The sequence below is a fragment of the Scleropages formosus genome, chromosome 20, assembly GCF_900964775.1.
Source record: "Scleropages formosus chromosome 20, fSclFor1.1, whole genome shotgun sequence".
NCBI lineage: Eukaryota > Metazoa > Chordata > Actinopteri > Osteoglossiformes > Osteoglossidae > Scleropages > Scleropages formosus.
Genome location: NC_041825.1, coordinates 18,111,015 through 18,136,626, shown reverse-complemented (window position 1 = coordinate 18,136,626; position 25,612 = coordinate 18,111,015). Strand labels below are relative to the sequence as shown.

The 25,612-nt window shown below is 41.4% G+C and overlaps 3 protein-coding genes across 5 annotated transcripts; 2 read left to right on the top strand and 1 right to left on the bottom strand.

Annotated features, from left to right (window-relative positions):
- Positions 1 to 1,485: 1,485 nt before the first annotated feature.
- Positions 1,486 to 5,973, bottom strand: anapc11 (APC11 anaphase promoting complex subunit 11 homolog (yeast)). 2 transcript variants are annotated; one of them, XM_018761616.1, is made up of 3 exons: positions 5,915 to 5,973; positions 3,742 to 3,862; positions 1,486 to 2,019 (listed from the first exon to the last, which is right to left on the bottom strand). In XM_018761616.1, exons 2-3 carry the CDS (start codon positions 3,848 to 3,850, stop codon positions 1,874 to 1,876), a joined length of 255 nt encoding a protein of 84 aa, XP_018617132.1. In that variant the 5' UTR covers positions 3,851 to 3,862; positions 5,915 to 5,973; the 3' UTR covers positions 1,486 to 1,873. The 2 variants fall into 2 exon arrangements, with proteins under 2 accessions (XP_018617132.1, XP_018617133.1); XM_018761617.1 differs by lacking the exon at positions 5,915 to 5,973 and adding an exon at positions 4,896 to 5,050.
- A 30-nt stretch (positions 5,974 to 6,003) lies between these two features.
- On the top strand, positions 6,004 to 9,376 carry LOC108939760 (THO complex subunit 4-like). 2 transcript variants are annotated; one of them, XM_029247051.1, is made up of 6 exons: positions 6,004 to 6,363; positions 7,891 to 8,037; positions 8,416 to 8,563; positions 8,661 to 8,727; positions 8,834 to 9,002; positions 9,087 to 9,376. In XM_029247051.1, exons 1-6 carry the CDS (start codon positions 6,112 to 6,114, stop codon positions 9,099 to 9,101), a joined length of 798 nt encoding a protein of 265 aa, XP_029102884.1. In that variant the 5' UTR covers positions 6,004 to 6,111; the 3' UTR covers positions 9,102 to 9,376. The 2 variants fall into 2 exon arrangements, with proteins under 2 accessions (XP_029102884.1, XP_029102883.1); XM_029247050.1 differs by lacking the exon at positions 6,004 to 6,363 and having other exon boundaries at positions 7,224 to 8,037.
- Positions 9,377 to 12,764: 3,388 nt separating this feature from the next.
- On the top strand, positions 12,765 to 25,592 carry LOC108940163 (rho GDP-dissociation inhibitor 1). The gene is made up of 6 exons (XM_018762130.2): positions 12,765 to 12,907; positions 21,255 to 21,455; positions 21,972 to 22,055; positions 22,235 to 22,311; positions 22,507 to 22,570; positions 23,136 to 25,592. The coding sequence occupies exons 2-6, from the start codon at positions 21,269 to 21,271 to the stop codon at positions 23,333 to 23,335; spliced, it is 612 nt and encodes a 203-aa protein (XP_018617646.2). The 5' UTR covers positions 12,765 to 12,907; positions 21,255 to 21,268; the 3' UTR covers positions 23,336 to 25,592.
- The last annotated feature ends 20 nt before the right edge of the window (positions 25,593 to 25,612 follow it).

The window sequence follows — 25,612 nt, the reverse complement described above, 5'->3', positions numbered from 1 at the left end:
TAAATAAAGTCTTAAGCTGTATTATAGGCATTCTTTACCATAAAAAATAGTGTAGCCATTCTGCAAAGTTAAAAAAATGTCTTCTCTTTAAAGAAGTGATTAAAAACAAAGGGTACTAACACCCTATTCCTTTCTCATGTGCATATTTTTCCTAAATTTAAATGTTTGTAATCCATTGAGCACTGTTTGAAACATAGTGAGTCCTTTGCATGTTTTACAAATTTTTTGGCATGTAACATCTAAAAAGTGTAAAAGGGAGCATTTGTTGTAACATGCACTCCACTGTACAGCAACTTTAAATGCTACCAATACCAACATCATAGCAAACATGCTCTGAAATCAAAAACCAGAAACTAGTCAATTGATTTTAAAAGGACAAAGTACTATTATGCATAGCATGTTATATATGTATAGTTGTATTATGTATCGTATATTATGTACTCCAAAGCAGATGCTTTTCTCCAACGCAACATAGCGCTCAGAGAATAGTGGATAATACAAGGCAGATAGTAGCATATGATACAAAGTTCCCCATATTACCTACACTAGTCTGTTTCAATAACACTTGATGTTAAAAAGACACTACTCTGTAACTGCAATACAGTTACATAAATTCACATCAAAGCCAGTCCAGATTTTCCACATTAATTTCCTTTTGAGTAGTTTTATAGCTGGTCACTTACAAAAGGGTCTGACGTTCAAAGCAAAAGGGCTCAAATTAGAAAACAGCAAGACCAAAACCTTTCAGCCTCCTGTTATGGTATGGCCAGGCATGAAAATTCTGATGGCCTTCCTTTCAAAAAAAAAAAAGAAGGCACAGCATTGGTAACAGTCCCCAATTGATGAAGTCAGAGACAGGACCACAGTAGGTCTATCTACAATAGGCACATTTTTGCACACCCAGCTTTATCCATCCCGGTATCATTCTACAGACATGCACTGCATGGACAGAAACAAATAGCAATTATGTCAATGCACAAAGCACCTGTCCATTTAAGAGGCAAAAAAGTGAAATAAAACCAGTGCACTAGTGAGGGACGTACACTTGTCAGCCCATGTTTATCAGTACTGACTACAGGTACACTGCATCCACTTTCCTAAAAGAGAACTGAAAAACTTACATACCTGCTAAAATCCCTAGGACAATATTCTTAAAGTGAGTTTAAATGAAGTGGGAGCGGGCAGTGGCGCAGCAGGCTTGGCCTGTGCCTGCTCTCTGGTGGGTCTGAGGTTCAAGCCCTGTCCTGGGTGTGTCCCCTCCTACGCCCTGTGCTGTAAGGTTAGGCTCCAGCTCACCGCGACCCTGCTCGGGACAAGCAGTTTGAGTGAGTGTACGAGCGTGTGAATTTAAAGTTATTCTGAGTTTTATGCACCTCCTCATCCAACGAACATCAGTACATAAAGTGGAAAGTAAGTTTACTTAAGAATCACATCTGCAGCTATGTCTTTCTTTCTCCTAATGTAATGCACAAATTGTATATCTCAGGTATATGTCGCTTTGGAGAAAAGCATCTGCTAAATAAATGTAAAATGTAAATGTAACCTTAAGATACAAAATTGTACTTTGTGATCATGCACCATTGCAAATTCTGAAGCTCATCAAGTGTGCAAGAGAATATAACAAAAAACATCAGGGGGACTCTACTGCTTGTGGAGAGTGGACCAAGTCCAACTTGCAGTTTGAGACCTCAAATCAAAACCCGAGCTCAGTCAGCGACATAGTTATTTAAACTGCACATACACAGCAAAGTATGACACAAAGTTCTTGAATCATGAGGTAAGTGAAATAAGGAATGGACTCGTTTCAACTTTTCAAGCCCCTTGTGCGGTGTTGCAGCCTTCCGAAAATAGTTCAAAAGCAGGTGAGCTCATTTCATTCCTTGAACTTCCACTCCTGGCGGCACATGGGACACTGCTGCTGGACCTGTTGAGAGTTCAGCCACTTGAGGATGCAGTGCATATGGAAGCAATGGGAGCACTGGCCCCAAACCAGTGGACAGTCATCACCCGGCACCTTACCTTTATAAAATAAAATAAAAAAAATTACAAATGAGTTTTTAAACGCAAATTAAGAACATGCGGCTGGAACTGGAACTAACCAAGTAGGTGCAGGTTCAGACCCTGTTGTTTTTACTCAAACAAGGAGTAAGAAGAAAGTAGTAAACTGGTTAAAGACAGACACTTAACCTGAACTTCCTTTTCAAAGATGCACACTCTTAGCACCCTTGAGCAAGGCAATCATGAAATAATCAAACAGCCCATTATAGTACATAAACCATAAAGTTGCAAGGTAATCAATGCCGTAATGAAAATAACAGTCGTTAGCTCCGGAAAGGTGAAGTCACTGAAAAGTAGAAACACACCATAGTTCACAGGATATTTTATGTTTAAGAAAATAACAGTACTCTGGCAGCCCCAGAACATCTGAAGCTTTAATAAAAGGCCTTAATACACATAACATCTGTAACAGTATTGGTCTGTCTTACTCATGTGTATAAAGAGAAATGCATCATAATTCTCACAACATAAATATAAATCATTCATACAAATGAACAGGAAGTAAAAAATTATTTTTGCAAATTTCTGAATCTGAGTGCAATTTGTTCTAATTAATATCTAATTATTTTAACTGTATTTTACTGTACACCTACCTGTATACTTAATGAGTAGAAATATGTACTTTTTACATTTACATTTAATCATTTACCAGACGCTTTTCTCCAAAGCGACATACATCTCAGAGGATACAATTTCTGCATTACATTAGGAGAAAGAGAGACACAGTTGCAGATGTGTGATTCTTAAGTAAAATTAGTTTGTTTCTTTCCATTATATACACAAATGTTCATCACATGAGTAGCTGCATAAAACTCAGAACAGACGATTCCCGATCATGTTCCAATGATTTTTTTTTTTTTGGATACACAAACATTTACGTACAATACAGGAGTACCACTATGTAAAGGCTTATCCGGGTATAATCATAAAGTTACAGTGCATGAACATTTACACCATACATGAGCTTAAGAGATCACAGGCGAAGTGAGTCTGGAAGAGGTGAGTTTTCAGACCCTTTTTAAATGTGGACAGAGTGCCAGCAGTTCTGAGTAAGAGGGGGAGGTCATTCCACCACAACGGAGCCAGAACCAAGAACCTCCACGCTTTACCTTTTGTGGTAAAAACTATTAAAATGATTAATTTTAATACTATGAAAAATATTAATTTATCTAATTAAGGATTAATGTATTAAGTTTAATTATTTTATTTGGTTAATTTACTGTCAATTAATTTAAATACTGTTCAATTTTTTTTAAATATTACTTAAAAACCACATATGTGTAGGCATCCATCCATGCATCTGGATACCGAGCATCAACAGCCACTTATTCAAAGTGGGCTTTGTTCTAAATTTTTCTCTGGCACTATTAACTATTACTGCACTTCCCTGGCCAACATTTATTGAACATTATATTAAAGTTCAAGTTCATTGTCATAGATACAAGTACCATGTACAAGTATCATGAAATTCTTCCTGAATGCTTCTCCACAGACTATGGACAAAGACAGAGACAATAGAAATATTGCACAAACAAAACAATGACAATGACAGTGAGTAGTGCAACAACAATAGCAGCAAATAATGGTAACAGTAATAACAATAATACCGGTTAGATGAAAATACATACAGTAAGATGAAAAATTCCTGCTCATTTTTACACATTTCTATATTCAGATACTCACAGTCGGGGCAGCAGCCATTGAAGGACATCCGACAGATGCCACAGTTCTCATCATTGGCCACCCACAGCCAGGAGGCCACACCGTTCCACTGCTTGATTTTCACCTTCATCTCACCTTAAGCCTATAGATCATCAGAAAAACATCAGAATGCAGCAGGTCGGCCTCATAGTGCACTAAGCACAATATCCAGACTTGAGTAGGTAGCACAGCAGTTATGGACATAAACCTGTAACCTGAAGGAGGTTACAGGCTGAATCCCACTTCTGTTGTAGTACCTTTGACCAAAGTACTAACCCGGAAATTGTACCGTCACTGCTGTAAAAATAGACACCTTGGAGAAAGCAACAGCTAAGCAACTAAGTATTAACCTAATAAGTGTTTTTCTTTTATCAGCACTTGCTTTATTTCAGGAAAAATTCCCTATAAAAAGTATAAAATTTAATGACAAGTTTCCTAATCAGAAAAAACTCAGCCACATATAATCTCTACATTATTACTACTAGCTTTAATTTTTCAAGTATATTTTACCTGTACTAACTTGATGTTTGAGGGTGAATAGAATTACTACATTATGAATTCAAGGTTTACATGTAAATCTCTACATAAATTGGTGTCAGTACAGCTGGCAAACAGATCTGTAGAAGGTTCAAATTCCAGTAATGCAGAAAAAGCCCTTTTTTTGTCTCATTGGCAGGTTGAAAAGTTAGCTACACCCATAGTTTAAACTGAGGTGCAACAAAGTAGGTTAGAATCTTAGGTGCAATTTGGTGCAACACTTGTCTCTGACAGCTCATTTACTGCAGTACTACAGAGCTGTCCATGTTCTCCAAGGCTCTGGTTTCCTCCCACCGTCTAAAGACAGGCTCTGTTCAGGTGAATTGCTAACTTTATAATCACCTATTGTGTTTGTAAGTCTGTGTGTACGAGTGACAGAGAGAGTGTGTTTCACTGATGTATTGGATGAGTGACCAGTAGTCACTCAAGACTCAAGGTGTGGGTGGTAACACGTCGCCGCCTTTCATCATGGCTTCTGTTCTGGAGAAAAATGTCTCGTCTGCTAAATGACTATATGTAAAGGTAGTATTACATGCAGAACATTTTCAGGGACATTACAGAACACCCGGCGTTGCTCAACACATCACTCATTTTCATACCTGTTCCTACGAGTAGCTGTCGCTCTCCTCCGCCCCTAACGCCTTTCCCTTTTCCCTGCCGCCGGCCACACTAAACCAGTTCAAACGGCTTTTCGGGCCACTTCCTGTCTCCGCGCTCTACTTTCACACACACGTTGAATAGGCGCCCCCTGCCGTCTTGGAAGATCGCCGAAATAACACACGAGACTTGATCAACCTCATGGTATTATTTTTATTGACGGCTTCATCCAAAGTCAGTTATTTTATTTGACTGACTTATACAACCAGGTATTACTAAATTCAGGGTAAGCATCAATGTTCCACAGACGGGATTCGAAACAGGGACCTTCAGAACTGGAGGTGCTTAAGATCCCTAACTGCCTTGGCTTGGTTTAACATAAACACGTCTTGAAACACAAAGTTTTCATTTTCTACGAGAAAATCCATATTTAATTAAGCACTGCCAATGAAATATTTATTATTGTTTTCAGATCCCAAACAATTTAATACAATTTCATTTAATTCATGACAGCACAGAACTAAGTGGAGGTCAGCTGGAGGTGTGCGTTCCCATTTGCAAATGAAAATGAAAGCGATATGCAAAATAACCTGAAAACGGGTGGTTTGTGTTTGTGTATGAACAGCGGTACTGGAGCTGAGGTAAATTTCGAGGATATTTCTCTTCACAAATTGAAGATTATGTTCTCTATGACTGCACAATAGTACAGCGTTAAAAAAGGGAATTCAGTCAGAATAAAATTAAGTTATGTTGATGTTACGCACTCATTGTATTTTTCTCAGTAATATGTACGTCGCTTGAGTTGAGAATCGTCTGCTGAACTTCAGCCTGAAGCTGCTAATTTCAGAAATGTTACTAATTGATACGCGGGCGATACTCTGTTGTTTCAGCTGAATATATACCATCCATTGTTGTGCGAATTATGATTAATTCGTAGTTTTATTTGCTTAGCAGCGTAGTATAGTGGAATATTTGACCAACATATTTGATTTATTCACTAAAGTCACAGCCACAGTCTTACCGTCTGCTTCGCCAAAGGTCTACTTCTGTTGTCATCAAGTTGCAACTGACAAAACGGAAGTCGCGCCTATTCCCAAAACGTCACTTCCTGGGAATTATTAAAACGAGCTTCGTTGAAGGCGTCGTTGTTACTGTAGTTCAGCAGCTCGTAGTGAGTTAGGTTCCGATCGGGTTAAGCTAAGTCAGTTCAGTGTCACAATGGCTGATAAAATGGATATGTCGTTGGACGACATTATTAAGCAAAATAGGCAGCAGAGAGGGGGTGGAGGGGCCCGCGGCGGGCGAGGAGGCCGCGGTAGGGGAGGCTCGGCGGGAGGACGAGGCGGTAACGTCGGCCGATTTGGAGGCGGCGGGGGAGGCGGCTTTGGGGGCCGAGGCGGTGGATCAGGTCCTCTGCGGAACCGACAGACCCTAAGCCGGGGTAGAAGCAGACCTACGCCATACACCAGGGTAGGAGAACGAAAGCAGAGAGAGATGGGCTCAGAAAGCGGATACGCTCGTGTCACCAGAGTCACCCGTTCTTTTCCTTGGTCTTTCTTAGCTAACGTAGCTTGCGACCGCGGACCCCCCGGAGCTGTGTTTTGGAGGAGAATGGCGGTGTTGATTGGGCACGACTAAACTGACTGACTTTAGGGGAAATTATAACTGATTTGTTTTCTTTTCCCACAACCAGTAACCGTTGAATGTTAGTTCATATCGTTATCCAAGTGGCGGGGCTGTCGCTCTGCTTCCAGCGCCATCTTGAAAAGGGCGCCTCTGAGCTCGCCGTGATTCCACAACGATGAGCTCAGTCTGGCCATCATCATCATGCTGTTTATTTCACATGCTGCTTCAAGCCGCACTGGTCTCAAAGCCGAGCCGTGAAGGAAGACGACGTGTCAAGATCGCAAGAGGATGAGGTGGGCCGGTCCGGGCCGGGCGGCTAGCGGCGCCACTCGCTGAGCCCGCCGCTCTACGTTTGGATTCCCGCTGTTTGAGCAAATCAAATGAATACCCCGCCGGCATTGCAGCCCGGGCGCTAAATCATGGACTGAGAACAGAAGGCTCCAAAACACGGACTTGATTATATCGTTCGAAAAGGAGGGAAACGGTGGATTCATCGCTGCTCCCGTTGTGCTTTCACGACAAAATGGCGTTGCCACAAAATGGACGCTTGCGGGACGGCCGCCATTTCTCCGCGATGATGGGCTCGGAGACCACGGACTGTTGAACCCCCACACGACCCACGGGACTTGTCCTTCGCCCGAAAACGAGCGGATTCCACGCGTTTTGGAAGAAGTGTATCATGGTTTGAGTCAGACTGCAGCAGCAGCAGGCCGACCCAGAACGGATGCTTAATGTGCTTGTGAAGGAGAAATCTCGGCGCGCGGGTACTCGCACTTCCACAGGCAGGGTGTGTTTTCTGCATAGCCCATAAAGCTGTCCTCCACCATCTGTGAAGGCGGCATTGATGCTCTGAGGTGTCAGGGGAGTAGACAAAGAAAGGGGCACTTTGTCGGCTTGAACCCACATCTGCAGTTGCGCTCAGTCACTACACTGGGTGCTTTCATTAGTCTTTTAATGACAGTGCTTTGAACCAAGTCTTTGTGCACTTAACTGAAGATGTTGTTAGGCAGAACATCTCATGATTGTTGAAAATTTTTGACAGTATTTTGGGTTTAAATCCCTGTACTCCACCTGTCTTGTCAGATATGTATTGCTGTAATGTCCTGTAGCGGGTTTGTGTGTGTGTGTGTGTGTTCTGTTAAAATTTTCTATCTCTTGCATTTGAAAATGTGGAATTATTTTTTGGGAAGGAATGCAGACAGGTCAGCACGTGAGGTTTTTTCCTGGCCCAGTTGGCGATCTGCTTGGAGAAGTGGCGTGGGGGAGGGGTTGCCTTGTCTGCCCTGGCACCTGGCTTCACAGCATCACTGTGTGGTTGAAGGGGACGAGGGGCCGGAAGTCAGCAGGTGCGTTCTCTCTGGTCTCTTGCAGCCCAAGCAGCTCCCGGACAAATGGCAACATGACCTGTTCGACAGCGGCTTTGGAGCCGGCACTGGGGGAGGTGGCGCAGGTGTGGAGACGGGCGGCAAACTCCTTGTGTCTAATCTTGACTTTGGAGTGTCTGATGCAGATATTCAGGTGAATTGAGCATTAATGTATAAGATCTGTACCTTTGAAGTCTTTGCATGACTGGGTGAGAAGTCGTACAAGAAACGATCAAGATAAACATTCTGTAACATCAGTGGACAAAGTCCTCTTTGTGCCTTTGGCATGTGGTTACTGCATGTCATGAATATAAATTTAGAATTTATCATATTAGATTGTATGATAATGAGGTCTGTGTAACCTCTCTCTGTGGTTCCAGAGAATGTTAGACTTGCAGAATTGTCCAGACATTCAGGTTATTTTATAAGAATGCAGATCAATGATCATAATCAGTGGTAAGCTTTTTCTCTTTGAATATGCATCTTTTTTTTTATGCCAGCTATCTTAAAGGATTCTGTAACTTTGTTATAGGAGCTGTTTGCAGAATTTGGAACGTTAAAGAAAGCCGCAGTACACTACGACAGATCAGGTCGTAGCTTGGGAACGGCAGATGTTCACTTTGAAAGAAAAGCCGATGCACTGAAGGCCATGAAGCAGTACAACGGGGTTCCACTTGATGGTAAGTGATAACCAGTAGTTTCCATTTTTGATTCTCTGCTTTGCAGACCTCCAGTAAAGTGAATGTGCTCATTCTTCTTCCTAACTATTTTTGAAAGGTCGCCCAATGAACATTCAGCTTGTCACTTCGCAAATTGATACACAGAGGCGACCCAGCATGCAAGGGTAAGGAGCACTGTCCCTGATAGTAAATGTTTACCTTTTCCCAGACTTACTATTGAATGGTTCAAAATGTGTTGCTTTATGGCTTTGGCCTTGTTTGGCTCTGCAGTTTAAATCGAGGAGGTGGAGGAATGAACAGGAATCGAGTTGGTTTTGGAGGGATGATGAGACGTGGAGGTCGAGGGGGAAGAGGCAGAGGAAAAGGTGGGAGAGGCAACAACAAACAGCAGCTTTCTGCTGAAGAACTGGATGCGCAGCTTGATGCCTACAATGCAAGAGTGAGTAAGCTGAGAAATTGACAAGGTGTTCTGGAATATTCGTTTTAGACGTTTTTATGATGGGATCTTTACTTTTTTCACCAGATGGATACCAGCTAAACCCTCAAAGCACTCCCAACTGCATCCTTTTCGCCTCTGTCAGTGGTAGACTGGGTGTTTACCAAGTTTTCTGAGTTGTAGATATGGGGTGTTTTACATTGTCATCTTGTAGTTTTTAAATTGATGTAAGGATCTTATGTTTTCTCCTTTTTAAATGTGTTAAATTTTTGTACTTTTCCAACAAAGAATTGTAGTATTTCAAATAAGAAGTTGTAGTTGCTTTGATACATTTTCTCCTTTCAGACCATTGTAATAAACCTGCAGTTAATCCCACACTTGACTTGTTTGTTCTTTTATGGTGCAAGCGGAATGACTGCAGGCTCACATTCAATTGTCAGAGTTTTTAGGGTTTGTAGCATTTTTGTGTGTGATATTTTTGAAGTGTTACCTGAAATGCCAGAACCTAGATATCATCTTGTTTGCACTTATTCAGGATTCTAATATGGTTTTTATTTGTTGTTTTCTACTTCCCCTATGTGAGCATGTTTGGTTTGGCCTCAGGTAGGAGGTCTGATGGAGCTGTACCAAAATGTTAAACTTAAAATGGGACCACGGAGAGATGGGTAGAGATGACATAGTAGAGAAGTAGTGTAAAATGCTACAAAATACTGCTTGTTTGTGTTTATCCTCAAACTTCAGCATACAGCGGAGGTGGAATTTTTAATTATTTTTCTTTCTTAAAGCATTTTACTATAGTCCCTGTACAGATTGTTTTGGTTGATCTCAAATGCTTTTGTGTGACAGTTTAACTGCTTTTGCATATTAACCCAGTTTATCACACACCACCTCAACATTGGTATCATTCAATTTGCATTGATGTTGATATGCGTTAGACTTTTGAAAGTATAAAAACTAGAATAGTGGACACACACCAGCAAGCATACCAACAATTCTTGTACTGAGTCTCTATATACCTGCAACACCCTTGATATCCTGACAATTATGAAGTGCTTGTTTTGTTACAGGCCGTATCCCTTGGCTTAATTTGTCTTCAAAACTTTTACATATTCAAATATGCATAAATCATGTTTTGTTTGCACTTCTAAGTAGCAAAGCTGTAAGATCCCTACCTTCTCAAATAAAGCCTGATTTGTTTCTAAACAGAATTGAGTAAAAAGTCAGTTCTATGACAATGTGGAATGGTGGGTAATTGTGGAAAACTGGGAAATGATTGTTTCACTTCTTACTTAACAAGAGTCCGACCACCTGATGGTCCCATTTTCTACACACAAGAGGGCCCAAATCTAAAGTCTATAGGTTCTTGGTTTTGGCTCTGATGTGGTAGAATGAGCTCCTTTTGGAACTGCTAAATTTCAACAGTAAAGTGTCTCGCAACACATCTCTTTCGGACCCAGTTCTTTACCAGTCTCCTAATGGCTCCATAAACTTGCACTACATCTGTTGCAGTCTTTGTATTTGTGTCAATTCTAAAAGTAGCTACTTGTGTAACATGCACTAGTAAGAACAGTTGTACAGCTGACAGTCCTTCAAGAATCACATCTGCAACTAAGGCTCTTTGCTGTGAAATGCACTTACACTATCCAGTGTTTGAGGATCTGATTATTTTCAAAAAGTTGTGTAGGTCATTAAAATTGTCTTTCATATCAAATGGCCTTTTTTGTTTTACACCATGAATGTAAGTTTAATTCTAAAAATTCACCCTGATCAATTTGATTCTTGGTTGAAAATATGCCTCGAGCATACTCTAGCATCCAACAGGATGAGTTACATGACTATGTGTCATACCTTATCAGTTGGAGCGCTTCTTTAAAATCTCCTTGAGTATTTTTCCCCACATACAAGGCTTAGTCTTGTAAAACACCATTGACTTGAACCTTTCTTTTAAACTGAATATCAAAAGATCTAAAAACCAACACACTGACAAAAGAACTCTTTCTACAGAAATTTCAGTGTTTCTCCCAAAGCCACAAATAAATATATTGTAATTTAATTGTGCTTATACACAACCTCATGATTATTTAAAAAAAGAACCCCCCCATTTGTGAACATAAAAAAGGATTGAATTCTGCTGAATTTTCCCAAGCTATTTAAATGTGGTGTAACTGCTTCTTTTGAGGTATACTTTTATATAATAAGTGATTTGTTAAAAAAAAAGTCATAGTATCCAGTATGTGTTTCTATGCATTTAACTTTATTTGCAGCTATTTATTGTTTCATCAGCAGGAAGATTTAAATTGGCAAGGAGGGAATCAATGAAATACAGAGTAAAATACTTACATACAGGCTACACGTGACTGCGTACTGCTTACCTGAGTGTAAGTGTGAACGGGGGTCATCAGTAGCAGTAGGCCTACAAAAGTACTGTCACTACTAACGCTAAGCCTTAGTGTAGTTCCAGTAAAATTGACACACGACAGTGGGTGGACACAGCCTGAGACCTCCTTCCGAAATGAGACGCCTTACAGCCCCGTCCATCCGTGTCGCACACAATGGCACTAAAGGTCCTCTGGCTCTGCAACCTTGCGTTACGCCAGTAAGTTTTACTGGGGTAATTTAGGTTTGGGGCAGAGGACACTAAATGCAGTTATCACCTGCTAAAACTTACAGAAAAAAAATAAAGAAAAGAAGATGCAGAAACGACTTAAACATATAGCATAAAGCATAAAACAACAGGAACATGATGAAAGAATACGCAATTATTTGTGGCATTTTGTTCTCTCGCTTCTTCCACATCTGCATTCTGTTCCAGCGTTATAGCTTCTCTTCTACACTCTTCTTCTTTAGAGTCTTTTATCATTACATTCAATTATTTAGCAGAAACTTTTCTCCAAAGTGGCTTCCAATGAACTCTATGTAGTGTTATCAGCCCACACACAAGGTAACTTACACTGCTAGATACACTACTTACAAGGGGTCACTCATCCATACATCAGTGGAACACACTCACTCCATGACACTCGCACACTATGGGTGAACCTGAACAGCATGTCTTTGGAGTGTGGGAGGAAACCAGAGCACCCGGAGGAAACCCACACAGACTGAGCAGGGATCGAATCCACATCTTCTTGCACCACCCAGGCGCTGTGAGACAACAGCACTACTAGCCGTGCCGCCTATCCCTCCGGCCAATCACATTAACTGGAATACAGTAGATCAGAGTCAAACATTAATTTTCGGAATAGTTTTGTCTTTTTCAGGAAGGGAAAAGTTCACGTTAATTGTGCTCCTCAATGTATTCAAATCTCGATGAATCTAAATGGCATACTTAAACTTATGACTGCACCTCAAATATGCTCATTTTATGTCTACCTGAACTATTAAGGTTTTTATTGTCATCATTTTCCTGGAGAAACTTCCTAATTCTTCCTAATACTGTGTGTCTAGGTTAAATTCCTGGCTACACAGCCGTCTACGGAAACAAAAAAACCTCTTCAGCCTAGATCCTTGCCCAGGAGTCACATATTTATAAGCAAATTAAAATATTTATACTAGAACATTCTGAAGCGACGGGCTCCGCCGCCCTGCTTAGCGCTTTAACCTGGACTTGTCTTCCTCCGAGGCGCGGTCACGTGATCTGTCCCCAGCCAGCCAGCCAGCCAGCCAGCCAGCCAGCCGGAGCGACGCGCCACGCCCACTACTCTTCCGTCGGGACCGTTTGCGTGACTCATTCCTCCGCTAGGGGGCGGGGGAGCGGCGCGCCTCCTGGGCCCCGGTCAAACAGCGGCGGTTGTGCGCGATTCAAGTCCCGGAAGTGTGTCGCGCGGGCGGCTCCACTCTCTCATCGCCATTCTAGCCCGGCGGAGCGCGGCAGCTGAAGTACTTAGAGTTTGAGCTCCGGTAAATCGGTAAGCAGCGCCTCATCTCAGTTAGGAAGGAAGTCTGCTCAAGAACAGAGAGTTACATTTTGTATGAATTTGTCGTTGGCTAAGTTTAAAGTGGGGCTTCTGATTATTTACGTTGTGTGAAACTGGCGTGCTGTCTGCGCTGTGTTGCTCAGCGCACCATTCTTTGCTCACCTCACCTGTCCTCTCACTTGTCACCATTAGTGTGCAGCTAGCTACCGTGCACTAACTCGCGCGGAGTTCACTTCACTTGTGCTTTCACTTCAGTCGACCGTCTGCCTGGCCCCACCGTGTGCTCTTCTCGTGTACATAGACTTTTCCGTGTAGTTTGCGGACCTCCGCTCCGCCGGACTGCTGACTCTCGGTGCGGGATACCAGGCTCAGACTGGAGGCCTTCCAGCGCCGTACAGCACGAACAAAGCAGAGTTCACCTCCTTGAAGCCTTGGCTTGTCTGTCTAAACGTACTACTACTACTACTACTACTAGTTCCTCATTTTCCATGATTCTCCTTGTAAGCGGTGTCTCTCAACACACATTATCTGGTTCTGATTTATTTTACTTGCTTGCTGTGTGTTGCTCGGTTGTTACTTAATTTCCTGTTTCCAGAGCTGGGGCAGGGCGACGGCGCAGTGTGTAATAAATCGGTGCTTAAACTATTTTAGCATTTGACTGGAACATGGGGCAGCACTTAAATCAATATTACACCAGACTAGTAGTTCCAAAGTAGGAATTGTGTAGTTAGAACCGATTAATTATCCACTATACTTAGTAATAATGACTCCGAGAAGGTTTTATCGCAACCAGTTTTTCTCTATTATGTCCGATTTAGTTATCCTACAACCTGCTTTATTAATTTGCATCAACTTAATTTTGCACATTCACGATTCAGCCTGGGTTGGCCCTTTTGTTTTAACCGGATGAACATGAAGGATGTCGGAGATGGAGACGTGTATCACATCAAGTTTTTGCTGTGTCATAAATCACGTTATACGACCATTTAGCCTAGGTATTGGTGAGAGTATCAGAAGTCACCTTAAAAGTGACGTTTTAGCGCTCGCGCTCGATGTCCTCCTGCCGCTGACCCGATTTTTAAAAAATCCACTTCCTGTCTGACGACGCACGCGATTTCTAGGCCCTTCTCTCGCGCCGGGGCGGTGTCGGCCGGTGCGACTCCAACATCGCACAATATGAGATTCGCGTTCTAACACGGATCATGCTGCCTGGTCCAAAGTTTTGTTCCCCCCCCTTCTTCTTCTTTTTGAAAAGTTCTACTAAAAGACTCCTGAACAACTATTTCTTTCGCCACTTCCTTCGCGCACAACCGCGGTGGCGACATATTTACTGCCCGGCGTCGTTGCTAAACTTCTCTCTCGCGGAAGTGCTGCTCCTTCATACGCTGCTGAGAAGGACGGTGGGGCAGTAAGACTAGTGTACCCCTTTGAACTTAGGCCTTTATTTTAACTTTTTGAACTGAAACCCTTCGTGGCTTTGGGGGGGGGGGCTCCATTTGGTCAAGGTGGGCTTCATGTATAGGATGGATCCAGTTGTGTGAATATTCCTTCCTGTTGGTCGACTAAAGCTGCATGCTTTTCACATGTTCACCTTAGGATTTATTGTGATTCTTATGTTGATGGTTGTTAAAGATCAACCCAAGTACCATTGACATTCCCTGAAGTTCATTCATTGATTCTGTGATCTTCATTGAAGATTGTCTCAGATACTTTTGTTTAGTGAAAGTGGCTTTTAGAGTCTGGTTACAGGGTGCATCATTCCTGGTTTTACAGAGACCAGTGTGAAAGTGTTATGTGTAAAGCAGTGATTAGCTGATCTGTGGTAATGTAGTTAATGGCCTTTTGGCTCTGCTCCTGATCCAGGTAAGTCTGGAGCACAGCAGTGGCCCACACTAACCAGTAGAGCACCAGCTCGTATGTTTCTGGTTGAACTTCTTCTGAGATGTATGTCGCTTTGGAGAAAAGTCTCTGCTGAATGAATAAATGTAAATGCGGCTGTCTGTATGCTGGAACAGTAAGTCAGGATGTGTGGCACAAATTCTCATATTTTGTATAGAGGGATGTAAACGTTTGTTGTTAGCACTCCACGGAGTACCAGAAACAACTGGTTTCATATTAGAAAGGTGTCGATGTAATTGAAATGAGGATCCGCTAGTGCCATGGTGGACATATTTTGGGTTAGCTGTGATGTTCCTGACCCAGAAATCTCAGTGCACTGGGTCTTCACATCAGCAACGCATCCCTTTGAGTGCACAGGGTGTTAATTACCAAGTAAAAGAACATTTGCTTGAGCAAAATCAGAATTTAGTTATTGTTACAGAATGCTGTCCTGGACACAGTCAGTGATTTTTTCTTTTTTTTTTGGGGGGGGGGTGAATAATGACCTTAGTTACTGGTCATTCTGTCTTTACTGTAGACAGTGTTACAATGAAATTAATTTAAAATCTGCATGGAATTTATTCATTGCTTTTCTTTCACAGGCAGTGTGCCTCAAGTTCTTGGAATGCATTTTTGTGGAAAAATTGTTCTGAAAGAGTAGTTTCCAATCAGAATTATGTTTGCGTTTACATTTTAACACCAGTTTACTGTTTACACTGTATTTAAGGGTTCAGTAATACAGAAAGGTAAATTAATTGAATTAAAAATGAGGCAAAGGTATACTGGGCAGCACTTGCACTATACCATGTGCCAGTAGAAAATGCTCAAGATTTTGCAGTACTTTTAAGTTTGCCATTTAATGTTTTGCGTTCTCTTTCCATAATCTTATCCCTTACTTATTTAGATAAAAACTACTGAATATTCTCCAGCTCTTACAAGGAATTTGTGTCCATTTTACATGGCAGCTTCCAAAACCTTCTTTAGAGGTTCTAGTTCAAACATAAGTTGTAGGCATTGTTCAGGTGGAAAGTGGGCCATTTATTGGGGGGATTTGTCTGAATATACAATTAAACCTCATTGGCATTTTGATCCTGAGCTGCTAAGTGTTGTAGGTGGTTGTCAAAACATCATTGAAAGGTGCATTTTTCTGATGTCCAAGGCATCTCTGAAGAACCTCTCGACTGTTAGTGCAGACTTTGGAAAAAGTGGATTGAGAACAGAGCTCTGCTGGTGGTGCATCTTCTGCATCAGGAAGGAGAACTGTCAGCATAAATAATATCTGGTGGCAGGAGAGAGCCTTTACCTTAGAAAGTGGACCTTGAGGTTATTCACGGCAGCGTGTCCTATATAGGCAGTGTCAGGGTTTGCAGTTTTTTTTGGCAACTATGCAAAACTACTGTTAGTTTCTCTCAGTGTATTTTTTTTTTGTCTTAACTGGGTTCATAAGGGGGAGCATGAATTTAAAATTAGCATTTTGTATTAAGTACAGCATAATTTGACTTGTAGGCAGTAAGATTATTAAAAATTTAACTTGTTTGTATACATGCTTTTTCATGACTTTTGCTTTTAGTGTCTTGTAATTATATAGTAAATGCAGAAAGCAATAGTTTCTCTCTTTGCCTGCATTTGTGGCAAAGAAAAAGATGCATTACAGGAGTTTAAAGCTTTGACACAAAATCTGCATAGTAGTACCATCATCCCACAGAGCTGTGCGTGCTAGCTTATGCACTTGAATTTGTCATACATCAAGTTTTTATGGTGGGTAATGTTGTCAAGGGGAGCATTACAAGTCTTTCTGTAGCTTATTCTGGAAAAAGATCTAGACTGCAACCCAAATAAAAACCATGGAGTCAATCCCCCTTCCCTGACTATAGTCATCTGCTTTTCAGGTAGGCTTGAAGCTAGTAGGGTACATGTGTAAATTCCCTTTGGCAAATTTGTGAATTCTTAAGGAAAATAAGATCCAGCTCTCAGCCTTTGCCATTCACTGAGTTTAACAGACATGGAGGTTGTTGACTGAGCTTTGAAGCCCCTGGAAAACAGGCTTCGTCACATCAGCTCTTGTCTTGCCCCTCATTGTTTTTTCTTGTCATATACAGTAATCTGCAGTTCAGACAAAATGGGTCATTGACAGCTGAGAGCCCTGAAGGACTTGACACTTTTTTCTTGTTTGATGTAAGTGTGGTTTTTAATTGGCTGGGCTAGTCATAAGCATTAAACACTTGATACCTTTATTGGCACCCCCTACAAAATACAACTTCCTCCCAACAATAAACAAAACATTGTGCATGATTTTGTGAATGGGAAAGGGCAAAGGCAGAGTTGAGCACAACTCTAAGTAGTTCATTCTCTACATTTTCTGTATTGTAACACACATTGGAAGTCCTTTGCACAAAGTGATTGTATGTATTGTACAGTATTTTAAAATTGTTTATCCTAAGTTAATTTGTTTTTCTGTAAATTCTTCCCTCGGAATTAGTGTGAAAAAAGTAGGGCTTATCTGATGGTCGTCTTGGTTTATGTAAGTTGAAAATGTTTCCTACTTTTGTTAGGTGTCTCTTGTTGAGGTAAGTCTGAGGAATCTTACCCAAATGTTAGTTATGAAGAACCTGATAAAGTATAACTTTCATAAACTAATGACCACCCATTTTGGGATTTACTGTCCTGTTTTTTATTTCATTGTACTATAGTAATTCTCTTCAGTCTACATGAAATGAACAGATCAGGGTAGCGGGTAGCATAGCTGTTAGACAAGCATTGTAACCCGAAAGCTGCCGTTTCAAACCTTTCTTTTTACTGCTGAAGTGTGCTTAGGCATACTACTGTGGCTTGCTGCAGTAAAAATACCCAGCTGCACAAATGAGTGAAATGCAGAAGGTCTTGTTGGGTAACCATTTACAAAAAAAAGCCAATAATAATCTAAGCATGCTCTTGTTTGCTTGATATTGTTTGTCTGGTTTAAATTGGCACATGCAAACTTCCAGAGTCCTTGTGTTGCAGAAGCTGGAAGAATTATTTGTATGAAGACTCATTTGCTTTTTGAGGTTGAGCTATATTTTCTGCTGAGAGAGTGGGATATTTCTTATGGTGGAACATAATTAACAGTTTCTTCTGAGTTGCCTTGAATAAGGAACCTGTAAGTACCTCCTAGGCTTGTCTGACACCGGAGTCTTAAGCCTTAGGCTATACTGGCCATTGTAAAATGTTGTAAATGCAGATGTTTGTATGAATTGAATTGTAGCATGGTGTGCAGTGAACTGCACTGATGTAATGTCACTTAATGTTCCTTAACATTTGTTTGGAAAGGGGGGGGGAATAGATAGAACTGCCTCCTTTGGATGTGAAAGTTGCAGGTTTGAATTTTGCCTGCTGCTCTTACTCATTAGCAAGCTACTTACTGTAACTTGCTCTCCTAAAATGACCCTGCTGTATGGGCAATTAATTGTAGGTAGTCTAACAACATGAGTTGTTTTGGACAAAAGTCAGCTAAATTTACATTTATCAGGTGTGTGTCTGCAAAGTGACATACATCTGAGAACAGTGCAAAAAAAGTTCATTACACCAACAGAAGGAGAGAAATGTAAATGAATATACTACTTTTTTTTTTTTAATATAGGTGAATTATGTTGGAATCCACGTCCCAGTCCCCCTACGCTCAGGTGGTGTGGAATTCCATTGTGCTGCACTGTGTCAGGTTTCTGTTTGGACACATTGCAGCAGACCTGAGTGTTTGCACCTTTGCTGGAGGCTATTTCCCTTATTATTACCCATCTTTCTCTAGTTATGTTAGTGGTCAACGCAATTTGTTGCTGTTCAAATGGGCTGTCATGCAGTATTCGCTCTGTCAGTCACTGCTTGTCTTTAGTGTCCTGCAGTCTGGAGCTTTTCCAGGAAGCATAGGGCGCTAGGCAAGGCACTGGATGGGATGCCAGTCTGTCAACATTCACAGTGGTTATGTTGGAACTGAATGGGTACTAACAATAATAATCACTAGTATCACAGGAAACACATGTTTAAATCTCAAAATGTCTTAGTTGAGTGACTGCTGATTTTGAACAAGAAACCGTAACCATGACCACACATGTTCAAAGAAAATGGTCATGCCTCTTATTGACAGAATGGATGTTTTTTTTCTTCTTTCTTTTTACTTCTGTAGTGAATGAGCTGAAAATGGTGTACATTTCATTGTTGGGTGTGTCCTGAAGTGGTTTTTCCCACGTGACTTCCACCAACTGGATATGCAAGTTGGGTCAAGTGACTAAACTACTTACATTTACATTTATTTAGCAGACGCTTTTCTCCAAAGCGACTTACAGTGGATACTATGTAGTGCTATCAGCCCATACACCTTATTCATCAAGGTGACTTACACTGCTAGATACACTACTTACACTGGGTCACTCATCCATACATACATACATCAAAAGGCTGCATGTTCTACGCCAACTTTTACATTTATTCAACTGACACTTTTCTCCAAAACAACTTACACCGTTATGCTACTTACAATTATTTACTCATTTATACAGCTGGGTAATTTTACTGGAGCAATTTGGGGTAAGTGCCTTGCTCAAGGGTACTACAGCTGGGATTTGAACCTGCAACTGTTGGGTCATAAGGGGACAACTCCTAGTGTAAATGTTAATGCTGCTGATTCTGGATCCAAAAGTTGCAGGTTTAATCCCCACCTCCGGTTATCATACCCCTGAGCAAGTTACTTACCCTAAAATCCTTCAGTTAAAAAATAAAAATAAAAATTAAGATGGCTGTATAAATGGGTAAATAATTGTAAGCTTGTAACTGTAAAAATCGTGACCTTAATGTTGTAAGTTGCTTTGGAGAAAAGCGTCAGGTACATGAATAAATGTGAAGGCAGTAGCTCTAACCACTACGCTACCTCCTGCCCCCTACTTCTGCATCTCATGTCTTCATTGCTGACATACTTTATTATGAAAAGCTGTGGTGTTTATCTGCAGTTTTCTGCGGTGGGTCGTCATGTCGACACACCTTAAACTTGGCTGGAAGTGAGCTGTCTTTAATGCGGTGTGTGAATTTGGACACTACAGTGCGTTTTGGATACTGTTCTACTATGTAAACTTGAACCACTTGACAGTGGTGTCAACATGGGAACATTGCTTATGCATTTTGCTTCCATGTTTTATGATGCTAATGGTTATTGTTCAGGCCTTGCAATGTAGGACAGTAGCAGAAGCACCTGACAAAACACACCATGTCTTTTCTTGAGTTTTTGAAGTCTTACTTTTTTGCTCTTTGCCATTCATGTTATATCACAGTCTTCGGTACTAAAATGTTGAAAAGTAGAGCATGTACTTGTCAGTACGTAGCTGTGTGCAGCCAAGAAATGCATCTGTGCTCCATTTGCCAGTGAGTGGTATTTTTACAGTGTTGTAGTGTAGCTTGAAACCCGCCCCAATATTCTAGAATCTCTGCTCTTCCCCCCCGCCCCTCTGCTTTTACTCGTTGTTCTTCAGTTTGCGATTTTCGAGGTAAATAGGACAGCAGTTAATCACACGGCTTATTTTTGTATTTGTATTTCTTTTATAATCGGAAAAGATGTTTTATTCCTAACTTAACACTATAATAAAGCAATTATCTAAGATTTTTTTTCCTTGTGCAGAACTAGTTCAACGATGTTAAAACATCTTAAAACAGTCCAGTTTCATAAGACTTTCCTCTCAACATTTGTTTTTTTCACCTAGTATGGTAGCATTTGGGTAGATTGAGCATGAAATAAATGTTGTTTTGTAATGTTTTCAGTGAAACCAAGCAGGTGTCCATCAACACTGATTAAAAAAAACCCTATGTTTAGGAATGTGCCTGTTTCCAACTAAGACCTTAGTAGGGTGCAGTCTGTGTTCTTTTGCTATAAAGCTTCTAAGTTTTTCAGATACACAGCAGCTTATTCTTCACAGTCCATTTCTCACCCACTCTGATGGCTTAACATGAAGGTATAATGTAAAATAGTTAATGTTTCTCAAATCCCTCAAAGTCTCATTTTAAGGATATTTCCTCTAGGATAATTTAGTGAAAAGAGGCTTTCAGCCACTGAATTTTTTTTTTTGTTTGTTTCACACTACTTTGAATAAAGTTATCTTAAATGGAACAAACTACTCAAATATTCAGAAGTTATTTTTAAGTATCTGCTGCAGTGGAGTTCTTGGCAGCTGGAGTTATGCATCTGCACAGAGGACCCTGGTGAGCAGTGATTTTGGAAACATCAGAACAACTGAAGCCAAACCACTCTAGTTGGCCCATATTTCAGCAGCTCTGCTTTTGCATCTGACTTGGTTTCTGTCCCCGTTATCGATGGCATGTACTGCGGGAAAAGTGTTTGGCAGTGCGTGGACTGATTGGCTGGGTCTTTGACAGAGTAGCTGGCAATAAGTACAATAACACTGACCTCACCTTCTACTGCTCTGCATCATTCTTCCCACCTCAGCCCTTAAAAGCACCATGGCTGAGCATGAGCCCACCCCTGAGCAGCTAGCGGCCATTGCTGCAGAAAACGAGGACAAAGAGTCTGTGAACTATCGCCCCCCAGCCCAAAAGAGCCTGCAGGAGATCCAGGAGCTGGACAAGGATGACGAAAGCCTGTGCAAGTACAAGGAAGCCCTTCTGGGGAAAGTGACAGTTATGTCAGGTGGGTTCCTGTTCCCACTCCTGCTTAAGCCTAAGCACGAGGCTGCTGCACTGAGATATGGAGCTCTCCTGAGCTCTTGTTTCTAAAAAGGCTGCTGTGATTAAGTCTGTCCATGCTGGGAGCTCCTCAGAAGGAGTGACCTGTTTTTGGCCCTCTGGTTAGATGGTGGAAGAATCTGATGTATATGCTCTGAATTAGTGCATACTTCCTCATATGGTATATGTTGTAACACTTCATGCTAAACAACTATTAATTTAGCTACTCTAAAAGATGGATGTCAAACAATTACCTCATGCAAGCTATATTTGCGGCTCACTGCTTGCACATGCACCTGCATGAAGGCTTGTCAGTATAGAAGACTAATACTTGCATTATGTTTTATGGTTACATTTTCTGGCAAGCTGTTTTAGAGCACTGTAAGAGTTACAGAGCACAATACAGAACCTTTCTAGAGTGTTTCCTATCATTTTGAAGTTGTATAAATGGATCAGTGAAATGCATGTGGTATTTTTGCAGATCCCAAAGTGCCAAATGTCCAAGTCACACGGCTGACTCTGGTTTGTGAGAGTGCACCTGCTCCTCTGGTCCTTGATCTGCAAGGTAATTAACTTGTCAGTCAGAAGGTAAAGACTATGCCTTGGGGTCACGTAAAATTATGCTGTGGTGCACTGCTTCAAATGCATCACCGTTGTATGGTTTTCTTTAGCTTTGACCTGGGTTTCAGATGAGGAGCTAGTGGCTTCTTACTGTGAGCTACACGATTTTCTTTTCTCTAACAGGAGATCTGGAGGCTTTCAAAAAGCAGTGTTTCCTTCTGAAGGAAGGAGTGGAGTACAGGATAAAGATCAGTTTTAAGGTGTGTGTTCAGCTTTCAGATATTTCTTTTATAAACAGCCAGCGGGATCTCTCCTGGATCGATCTTGAAATGTATACAATCATTAACATAGTGATGTGAGCCAACCTTTTATACACATCACTCCTGTGGACCCTGTGCACATTGTGGAAACAGCTACTACTCCATTTGACAATACTGACCCCTTCTTTGTCACAGGTGAACAAAGAGATTGTTTCGGGACTCAAGTACATCCAGCAGACCCACAGGAAAGGGGTGAGGGGTAAGTTCCCTCGTGGGCTTTGTGCCGATTCTGCTCCCAGGCCATTTACTGCCACCACAGTGTCATTTAGCTGTTTAAAAACACCACTTAATGTGCTACAGGAAAATGTCACTTTAGTGATTAGAATTTCTGAATATTTTGTAAAACCATAGCCTAGTCTTGGTCTTTAATCTACTGAGAGTTGGCAACGTAATGGTGAAGTGTTTGAGGTAGAGCTTCTGGTGTATGTGCTCACTGGTGATTCCAGTAGTTTGTAGTTTACATTTCCTTATTTAGCAGATGCTTCTCCCAAAAGTGACTTCCGCTGAACACTTATCAGCCCACACCTTATTCACCCAAGGTGATACTCATTCACTGTTGTCGTGTGTACCATGTACATTGCTCAATGTATTGTTAATTCAGTATGGTATAAATAGTCTATTTTCTGCTTAATGGTATTCTCATAAACAATGCAATAAGGATGACTGGCAAGCAGGTTTGTTTTAATTCGCTCCAATGTTTAACACTTAATGTTATGACAAGGTTTGTTTTTTGAGCTTTTAACAACTTTTCACTCTTGCTCTAGTTGATAAGTCAGAGTACATGGTGGGCAGCTATGGGCCCCGGGACGCAGAGTATGACTTCCTGACTCCTCTAGAGGAGGCACCCAAAGGCATGATTGCCCGTGGCAGCTACAACATCAAGTCCAAGTTCACCGATGATGACAAGCACGATCACCTCACTTGGGAGTGGAACATACACATCAAGAAGGACTGGAATGACTGAGCTGCCTTCAGAATCCCCATACTCCATCTCCAGTCTCCAACTTCTCCTCCATCCCCTCAGCTTAATCACCCTTATACTTTCCTGCGTAACTACAGTAGCTGCAAAGTTTCTTTCCTGATCTCTCCGTCCAGGTTCCCCTAGCCTTCTGTTTGATACCTCCCTGCTCTCATTCTCTTAACTCTCCTTAATCAGCCATTACTGCTCAGCTGTATTTTGCCTGTCCTTGATCTCACATAGTCTGTGCTCCTTGAAGGGATAAATATGCCCCCAGCCCCTCTCCAAAAATGGTGTCTTCCACTAGAAGCATGGAAGCTTATTTGAAAGACCAAAAACAAACTTCAGAGTCCAACTTGTGTTTTGGTCATTGTACATTCAAAAGTAATGAGAGACAATTTTGAAGAAGCTGGTGATTTTTGTTGTCATTGGTGACCTCCCATGAGTTATTTTTGGTTTTCAGCCATTTCCCTGAGCATTCCCACCCCCTTTCTCTTTTCCCCTCTTTCCCCTGCATCCCTTTTCCTCATTTTATGCTGGATATATATATGTGTGTGTATATATATATATATCTCTATATTTTTTACCAAGATCTGCCTTGTGAAGTGTTCAGTGAATGAGAGAGAATTGCTCTCTGGCTCCTCCCTCTCCTCAAAAAAAAAAAAAAATTGCCCTTATCTTTTCAGTGAGGTTGGGGTTTTGGGAGTTCAAAAAGAATGGGGACCCAGGCTCCTCCTCTGCCTTATACTGAGTGATTGAAACAGGGACAGACATAGATGATATTAGAGAAGATCAGTGTAGAAGTGCAAGGGGTTGATGATCTTTACACAGCTATTTAGCCAGGAGACAGATGTGGCCTTTTCCGAGAATTAAATATTGGCCCTATTTACACTCCAGCCTGTTGTTTTGTGCAATCTGTTGGTAGCTGCTGCTGCAAGTGCCAGTGTAGAGTCAGCCCCAGCCGTTAGCTGTCAAAATGGTGCTTACACCGCCAGGGAAAGGGAAGTCACGCACAGGGCAGTGTCCTCTCCCTTTCTGCCTTTGTAGCAGAAAATCCCTTTACCCTGTAAATCGTTGAACTCTAAGCCTCCTTTTCGTCTCCCCTAAGTATTACCCTAGTGAAACACGATTGGTAGTGATTAGTCTTGGCAGTTAGTTTTCTGTTGCCATGTGGCCTTAATGTTGAGTCCAGTTGCTAAACGTGTAATGAAGTTATCTTTGCCTTAATGTAGTCTACCCCCAACATCGGTCCCAGTAGTGCTGCGACTTATTGCCCAGATGGTGCTCTGGCCCTCATGGGTAAAAGAGCACATCCAGGGCAGGATCTGGTTAAAATCAGCATCATCTGCTGCTGACTGTGATGGTGATTGGCTTGATTTGTTATAGGAACTGGTGGAATAGAATCAGTTCTTGGGCAGCTCAAGCAAAAAAACTCTTGGCCTTGTAGGTTTGAGAGACAGTGGCTTAGGTAATCACTTCAATGGTTTTTGACTGGTCTAGTTGGTTCTTCAGTTAATGCTTGATTGGTGTGCATGTGACAGCTCAGCCAGTGCCAGTTGTAGAAACAGGGATGCATTTCAGGAAAAGCAGAGACTGCCTTGCTTGACATACCTTCTCTTAAAGCCTCAGCCATTGGTGGCCAACTACAGCACTTCCATCAATTGGTTTTACGAAAAATATAAAAAGGAGGAACATTAAGCTCTCATTTATGTTATGACTTGGTCAAATACTTTTGCCAGGCTTTCAATAGGAGCTTAATTACTGTAAACAGCTCTGCATTTATTCCTTTGCTTGGAGAGAAGTGTCAATGTTAGACTCCTGCAGGCCCAATAAAAGCTGCTCCCTGTAAATGTCCAGAGATGGAGGAAAGGAGATGATTCACCAAAGGTGCTTCAGTGTGACGAGCGCTGCTTCCTTGGAGCGTTTCAGTATATGTTAGTAGGATTCATCACTTCCCCTGTCCTCCAAGTTTACAGCTCGTTTCCTTCCCTCCCACCCTTGGATCTACACCAGGACCACTGATTGTTTGGGGCAAAAGTTTCCATGCACCTGTCCTGCAGAGGCTTCTAGCTGTGTAACTTTCTTAAACCCCCTTTTTATACTTCATATTTCCATCAGAATAGTTTATAATTTAGTTAATTTTTTGATGACGGTAATTTTGTGTGCTACTTCTCGATGCCTGGAGATTCTTTGAATTATGTAGTTCTGGACCAACTGTTCACCAGTATCACCATTAAAGTGTTCAGACTAAACAATTTCTTGTTTCTTGCTTCTGTCCACAAA